This window comes from Cimex lectularius, unplaced genomic scaffold (assembly GCF_000648675.2).
Source record: "Cimex lectularius strain Harlan isolate CLEC.00 unplaced genomic scaffold, Clec_2.1 scaffold556, whole genome shotgun sequence".
Taxonomy (NCBI): Eukaryota; Metazoa; Arthropoda; class Insecta; order Hemiptera; family Cimicidae; genus Cimex; species Cimex lectularius.
The window spans coordinates 6839-15570 of NW_019393066.1; the positions used below are offsets into that span (position 1 = coordinate 6839).

Consider the following 8732-nt stretch of genomic DNA (forward strand, 5'->3'; position numbering starts at 1 on the left):
AAACATCCTTACTGTCATGAAGAAAAAGAAGCAAAGCCCAATTACACAATTCAGAAGGTGGAAAAAATGCAGTTCCACAAGAACATAACATTGGAACAAATCATACAGACTGAACAAGCTATTATTATCAGAGAACAACAAACTCAGACAGAATACACAGTAGTGTGTAGCAGTGAACGGATGGTTCAGACTGATCATAGTGTAATAGCAATTAGTATAAAACAGCATTCACAGACAACACAGACGATAAAGTAGCTTTGTTTAATAGTGGACAAATGATTCAAACTACTATTAGTACAAAACAACAAACAACATAAACAGATAAAATAGCTTTGTTTACTAGTGTGAACACACAGTTCAAACTCAGAAAACTTGGAAAAAAAAGGAAGTATAATAGTGTAGAAAATGCATTCCTTTCTTGGATAAGCTCTACTAAAAAACTACTTGCAAGTACAGAAGAAGAACAAAATAATTTACTGTATAATTCCATTACATATGTGGATCAAGAATCTGCTATAGAGGGTGTAATCAACAATGCCACAAATGGAGAAAAGTGCTTGAAGTCTACAGAGGACTTAGATGAGGAAATAAAAGAAGCCGTCAGTAATATGGATACTGCTTTCTCTTCTTTAATGGACTTAATGAATTGCACTGCAAATACCGATGAAGATCCCGTTATGGAGTGTGTACCCAGTCACAAATAACAATACAAAACTTAAAACTTTACTTTTTGTAAAAGTAAAATTTTACTTGTGTTATATTCCTATTCTAAAATTTCCATTTATTGTTTCATATATAGCTTTAAGTAAATTCTAATTATAAAAATTGTACAAAACATGAACTTCAGAAGCTATTAGGCAGAACACAATAACCACTCTATTAAATGCCATCACGCAAGAAGCTGAAAATGTTTGTGGAGAAGATAATAAAATAGTGTTTTGTTAGGCAATAAGGAATATTGCTCAACAAAAATTTACTGCCCCTTCGGAGGGATTACAGACTTGGGAATCTCCCTCATGTAGCAAATCTATGTTGTCTTCCTCTCCGTATATTCATGAAAAAATTAAAGAGGGCATCGATGCAACTAACCTAACTTTGAAAGGAGTCCTCTAACAGCCAACAGAAATTTCAAAGATCATTCAGAAATATGAAACTTTACTGACACGAACTACCAAAACAGTAAAGAAACTGCCCATAAATTCAACCTTTTTAGCTACACCGGACATTCAGGATTACCCCAATTTCAGTGCTCTTCAAGATGACACTTCCACTAGCGAATTGAGTTCTGAGTTCTATCAGTTCAACACTTCATGCAAGAAGGACATCTTGTTGAAAGAATCTAGCTCCATCTGCACATTCACAGAACTGCTTTTGTTGAGGAGATTAATCAGTTTTGTATATACAGAAAAATTTCAGTTTTTTGAAGCATGATTCCACAGAAGCGAAAACTCTAACTGGGCTATACCTCATAAAAGCAAATAGTGTAAGCCTTGTTTTCAGGGGCAAACCATTCATCTATGATTCTACTTCTTTTCGAAAGCCTGTTCTACTACAGAATATCAACCTTACCCTTGCAGCAACTTCCAGCATTCAGAGTCATTCTCAAAAGACTTGATTTGAAAAATATTTCCATTAACACTGTAAATGTAATTCCCACAATTCCTACAATCTATTCTAACCCAAGTTGGTAGACTGTATTCCTGTGCATCGTAATTTTCAAATTAATGATAAATTGTGTAATAATTTTTTGCAAAAAGAAACAAGTATTTATTGTAAATAACTTATCCAGATACTCTGGAGATGTAAAAACTAATAATTGTATTAACCAATGTAACGTACTCTTGAATAATGTAATTGGTGGTATAAAATTGTAATAATTGTATTTGAGACATTAATGAATACTGCTGTTAATTGTAAATGATTTAAACCTTCATGGAAGTTCTAACTTGAGTAGCGATGAGTTGTCAAATTATTATCTTCAAATCGTGGTTAAATATATAAGTTACTCTTTCCCATGGATGTGCACATGTAGGCAATATTCTTAGAAACTATGTAAGCAGCATTAAACTACATTTTCCCCATCTTCTGATCAATGTTGACAAAGATGAAATGTAAAGAATTTTTTCATGATATTTTGTTTCATTGTGGTCTTTTTTTTACTGTTATAGTGACACATAGACCAACAATTGAAAATGGTGAAATGCAAAAACTTTTCTGACCCTGCAAACCTCAATGAGAAATCTCATTTTTCATAGTTTTGTCTTGTTCTGCCTATGTGTTGGTTTTGTCAATTATAAAAACAGGCCAACCAATAAAGATGGTGAAAGGTCAGAACACACCTGTTAAAATTAAGTTTGAACTAAGTTCCGAACTTGGCTTATTTCCAGCCTCAATTTGAAATAAATGAAGATGACAATTTGTCAGATGTGTTAGGACATTTTTCCATTTTTAATGGTTGGCCTGTACGTCATTTTGTCATGTTACCATCACCCATACATTTACATCAATATAATGTAAAGTTCAATTTTCAACTCTCATGTACAACTATAGATCAGTAAAGTACAATTTTAAATGTTTCAAAGTAAGTTTATTGTTGACAATTTAGAAAATGATGACTCTTCAATTTTCCTTACTTGTTATAACATTCCTTTCCGCATCGTTTTGTACTGAAACATTTTTTCTCAGCGAGCTTTCCACATTTCTCTGTTTGCTAATTGGTCTTCTAACATGTCGTGACATAATAACTGTTTTATCTTGAATTTTATTATAATAGTTTGGTCCGATATTATTCAGTGGACTTAATGTCTTTACTTTCACAGTATTTTGAAGCATTGACAAATTTCCTCGTGTTAATTCTTGTTTACCATCAACCTGCTGTGTAAAAATGTTATGTTCTCTTTTATCTACATTTGTGGCTCTAGGATTCAAATCTACAAATGTAGTATCAGACGCCTCGAACGATGTTATATCCTCAATTAATAAATCGCCCACGTATTGAGCCCCTTCTTGAGCTGAGGAACATCCTATTCGGGCGCCTACATTTGTTGATGTATTTGTTAATGGATGTGTTGTAAAGATATGTGAATGGTCATAGTGTTTCTTCTCACTAATGTCGCTACGGCAAGGCTTAACATGAATCAATTTAGTGTCAAAATCAGTGGAAGTAAAATTGTCAATTGTTATGTCATCAAGATGTTTCGATTCATTGTCTGTTGAAATTTTTATGGACTCATCCTGTTTTACCAACTTTTTCTTTCGTCGGGATTTTGTTTTAATGTTTGTTCCATTATCAAGCCAAGCTTGTATCACGTGTGTTTGACTTGCTGGCAGTGGAGTTGTCGACGTTTCAGATAATTCATTTCCTTTCGACTTAGTCGGTGAGCCAGATTTATGATTCGACGAAGATTCCGTCGTACAAGATTCTGAGGAATCACTGGCCGAATGTAAACGTGGAATGTTCAGAAGAGATGATTCTGTACCACTGTGTTCATCAGTGTCTGTCATTGGCGATTCATAATCCCCAGTATCTTCTAAACATTTGTATTCTTCAGATTTTGGGAATTTTCTCACCCAATCATTGTCCTCTTTCTTGTCCTGTGTATCTTCTGACTTTGATAAGGTCACTTCGAAGGGTGATTTTGGGAAGTAGTCCCACACGTTTATGGAATATTCTGTAGAAGGTGGCAAAGGACTAGATGATTTTCGAGTTTGTTTCTTTAAAGGCCCTTTTACGTTCTTATGCTCCGTATTTGAATTCTGGCTCGATGGCACTGAACATGCCCTATGATCTGAAAAACAAAACATAGCATTATGCAAAAAAAGTTATGAAAACATAATTGAGTGCAGAAAGTGATTTTATAATATCCTGCATAAAATATTAAACCAATTTCCTCTTTAACTTATAAACTACTTGATAAGATGGATGGGGATTTTGGCCACATGTCTTACAAATCAAGTGAAAGTTGAATTAGTATATTTTGCAATATAGCCAAGAAAAAAGTTGGCTGTCTAGGTGTGAACCTCATATCACAGGTTATCTAAGTGAAAGCAATAAAAAAAATGGTGATTTTTTCTAAATACACCAGAGATGGCTTTATGAATATAACAACAGGCAAGTTTGATGGCAATTTATGTACAAAACTGTCTTAACACTGAATATGGGTGGTGCAGATTAAATTTAATCCCAATAGAAATAACCACAGTAATACTTTTCTCTTTTTCGAAAACTTTAGTATTTTAGCAAATAAGAAAAAAAGTACTTCTTTATATTTTCACCCTTAACAAAATAACCAACTTTAGGATGTAATTACATCAATATAACTGTAATCTTTTTTCTTTTTTTTTCAAATAAGAATTTTAACTTCAGTTTTGAAAAATTTTAGCTCACCATCTCTCTTATGTTTTTGTCCATTCTTAATATGTGTGTTATCTCTTTTAACTCTATTCTGCCGAGACTGAGGTTTTTCAACTTGCATAGCATTTTGGTCACAGATCATTAATTGTGCAGTGGCTTTCTTCATTCTTGAATCACACCCATCATCTAAAGAAGATTCTGCCGTAGAAGTTTCTGAGGAGTCGCTACTTTCATTAGTACTATTCTTTGGTGTCTCATAATCCCCAGTATCTTCAAGACATTTGTATTCTTCAGATTTGGGTAATTTTCTCACCCAATCATTATCACCTTTTTTATCCTGTGTATCTTCTGAGTTTAATAAATTGTCCTTGTAATCTCCATTAAATGTCACTTTGAAGGGTGATCTCATGGAATAGTCCCACACATTTATCTTACATGTTTCCTCTGAATGTGGTGGCAAAGAGCTGGACGATTTTCTATTTTGTTTCTTTAAAGGTGCATTTCCATTCTTATGACACTCTAAACTAGACTTTGTTGTCAGGTGCTCTGTATTTGAATTCTGCCTGGTTATGTTTGATGGGGCTGATCTGCATTTTAATGGTTTTAAACGTGGCCTATGATCTATGTGTGGTGGTGGTGTAGTGACTATGTTACCATTTAATTTATTCCTAACTATCTTGGTGGGTGAGCCACTTTTATTGTCTAATGAAGATTTTGACATACGTGTTCCTGAAGAGGTGCCACTAGCCGATCTTTTATATGCAATATTCAAAATTGATTCTGCGTCACTACTTTCATTGGTACTATTCCTTGGTGACACATAATCCCCTGTATCTTCAAGACATTTGTATTCTTCAGATTTTGGAAATTTTTTTACCCAATCATTGTCAGCTTTCTTGTCCTGAGTGTCTTCTGAGTCTAATAAATTCTCCGAGTAATCTCCATTAAATGTCACTTTGAAGGGTGATCTTGTGCTATAATCCCACACGTTTATATTACATTTTGTTTCTTCTGGAGGTGGTAGAGAGCTAGATGATCTTCTAGTTCGTTTATTTAAAGGTTCTTTTAAATTCTTGGGACAATCTACAGCAGACTTCGCTGCCAAATGCTCAGGGTTCGATATCTGTTTGGTCCCGTTTGATGAGGCTGGCCTGCATTTTAATGGTTTATAATCTGAAACAAAATATAAAATTATACAAAAAAACGTAAGGTGTGAATTGACAACAAGTGATGTGAATGTATGTGAACATGCTGTAAAAAATATTATCAAACTTAGAATCTCAATTGTTAAACAAGTGTACAAGATGACATTATTGCTGGAGAGAAAAAAATCAATTTTTTGTTTTTGCATAGTTTTTTAAACTAAATTTATTCCTTAAATTATGATGCATGTAATGGACACACAGTTTTGAATTTTAAACTAGACTATCTACTTCATGATAGGTTTAATTTAAAGACAGTAATTAATTACAATATGGAATATGTAGCATCTTAACTTAAGTTATTAGCAGGCAAAAATGTCAAAAGTAAAAACAGCCTTATATTTTTTTAAATAGTAATGTAGTTCGAAAAGAAAAAAATTCCTTACATTTTATGCGTGTGTCCTTCATTACTGTCAAAGCTTGTACGCCATTAGACTTCAGCTCTTGTGTAACCCCATATTCGTCACATTTATTTCTCTCTGTTAGACTATGGTTCTGCTGAGTTGCTGCAGTATCTTTTTGGATGATAGAGGCCTCTTCAGAATGCATATGGTTGTTGTCCAAATTATCTGTTTTATTCTGTTCATCTGTAGGTTGCAATATATGATCTTGTGCCACTCCATGTATATCAGTTTGTTTCAGGGTATAGTTCTCCTGAGTTACTGTTGATTCTTGGTAGGTATCAGAAACCTGGTGTTCAGATTGCATAACACAGTTCTCCAGTTTATCTGGTTTATTCGATTCTTCAATAGATTGGGATGGAACTGAATAGCTATTTGTGTCGTTGCAATTTTTCTCATTAGATATTTTCATTTCTGAATTTTGTATTCCTTCCGGATCGTTCCTGTCAGTATTGCTAACCGAGATACTCATGGAATCTAACCTTAAATGTTCAACTGGAATCTCCTGCTTTTGCATATAATGAGTGAATTTATCTTCTGAATGAGTAGTTGAATTGTCACTAGCTTTTAAGTCCGTTTGTGTATCTGAGCCAGACTCAAAATTAACATTCTTGTGTTCTCTTTTCCACTTCCTATGTCTTAATTTTCTAGGTAATAATGGCCTATATTTTAAACCTAATATTACTGAACATGGCCTAGAATCTGAAATGGATTATTTGTTTAAGTGTCAATTATATATGAATGATAAATGTACATTACAATTTATTTGTTTACTAATATAATTAATGCTTAATAATAAATTAACGCAAATAATTAATAAGAAAAAATCATAATATTGTTGAAATCTGGAATATTATCGTAACAATATTTTGAAATATATAGTATTTGAAGTCATTTAAGACAGTTGGAAAATAATAAAAAATATATTTCTTACATTTATTTTGTCTGTTTTTAATTTCAGCATCAGGTTTTCCTATTGGCATTTCATCTGACTGGAAATTGTGTTCTTCATCTGCCAGTTTCAGAAATTGTGGAACATCTTTCTCATTAACTTGTTCTAAGATTACACCATCAACACAATTTTTCAAGTTAGGTGGCTGAGGTTGTGCTTGGCCTTTTTTCATGGAGTCTATCAACGAAAAGAAAGCGCATTGTATATTGCTGACCTCTTCGGTATTTTCCACTTCCAAGTCCAAGTCTTCCTCCGACGTGCTTCCATACGTATCGAAGTATTTTAAAAGGGATGGGTCATTTGCCTTCACGATTGTTCCTTTATTTATGTCAGTGCTAGTTATACATTCTATCACTGGATCTTCATCGGGATTTGGGACATAATCCATCGAGTCTATCAGCGATGTGAATGCAGTTTGTATATTATTGACTGCTTCTCTCGTGTCCAGATTGTCTGTTAGACTCTGTAAGTCCTCCATAGAACTAAGACCAGTAATGGAGGAGTTAAGTTCAGATGAGTCACTTGTATTCATGTTTCTCTCTGTATTTATATCACTTTTGAAAACACACTCTCTGTCAGGATCGTGATCAGCACTTGGAATGTAATTAACTAGTAAAGTTCTATTTTCTTCTTCTGTAACAGCAAGCGTCTGACTGTTATTCATAAGTAAGGAGATTAATGGAGAGGGTTCATTTGCAGTGAAGCTCTGTTCTACACTTGCAAAACTTTTGGTTACACACTCACTGGTTGAATTTTGATCAATATTCGGTTCACAACTATACAATAAGGCATTTTCTTCAGGTTCAGTTTCTGCAAGTTGTGATGGGCCTTTTTTCATTGATTCTATCAGAGAAAAGAAAGTGCATTGAATATTATTAACCTCTTCTGTTTTTTCAACTTCCAATTCCAAGTCCTCTGACGTGCTCCCGTACGTATCAAAGTATTTTAATAGAGACGGGTCATTTGCCTTCAGGAGCGTTCCTTCCTTATTATTTGTGACATTCTTGGGTACACACTCTATGACAGGATCTTCATCGGTATTTGCAGTACAATTCATTAAGTCCATCAAAGAAGAGAAAGCAGTATGCATATTACTGACTGCTTCTTTTATTTCCAAATCTAAGTCCTCTGTAGATTTCAAACACTTTTCTCCATTTGTGGCATTGTTGATTACATCCTCTATAGCAGGATATTGATCAGCATATGGAATGGAATTATACAGTAAATTATTTTGTTCTTCTTCTGTACCTGCAACTAGTGTATAGCCTTTGTTCGTAGAGCTTATCCAAGATAGGAATGCATTTTCTACATTATTGGCTTCTTCCTTTTTTTGAAAGTTTTCTGAAGGGCTGTGTTTAGTCTCTAAGCTCCCTGGAGGGGTCACATATGAGAGGTTTAATTGAGACAATTGACATGTTTCTAAGGTTGGATCTAGATTGGTAGTTGAAATGTAATTAGACGGTAAAATGTATTTTTCTGGTTCCGTAACTACATTGTGTGCTTGTCCTTTTTCCATGGAACATATTCTAGAAGAGAAAGCACTTTGTACATTATTGATTTCTTCTGCTATTACTACTTCTTCCTGTGGACTATGTTTAAGTTTACATTCTAAAGTTTGTGAAGTGCTGGCATTCATATTGAAGGAATGTAATCCAGATGAGTCATATGCTTTCGGGAACGTTTCTCTGTTTATGTCATTGCTGGTGCTACAATCTGTGGATGGGTCTGGATTGGTATTTGGAACATAATCCATCGAGTCTATCAGCGACGGGAATGCAGTTTGTATATTATTGACTGCTTCTCTTGTGTCCAGGTTGTCTGAT

General features: G+C 34.0%; 1 protein-coding gene across 1 annotated transcript; it reads right to left on the minus strand.

Annotated features, from left to right (window-relative positions):
* Positions 1-801: 801 nt before the first annotated feature.
* LOC106674397 lies at positions 802-8732 on the minus strand (the record flags this gene model as incomplete). The annotated part of the gene is given in 4 exon segments (XM_014407064.2): positions 802-3788; positions 4388-5527; positions 5943-6659; positions 6892-8732. Coding segments are annotated over 4 exon segments (4867 nt in total), but the record flags the coding sequence as incomplete, so codon positions are not given.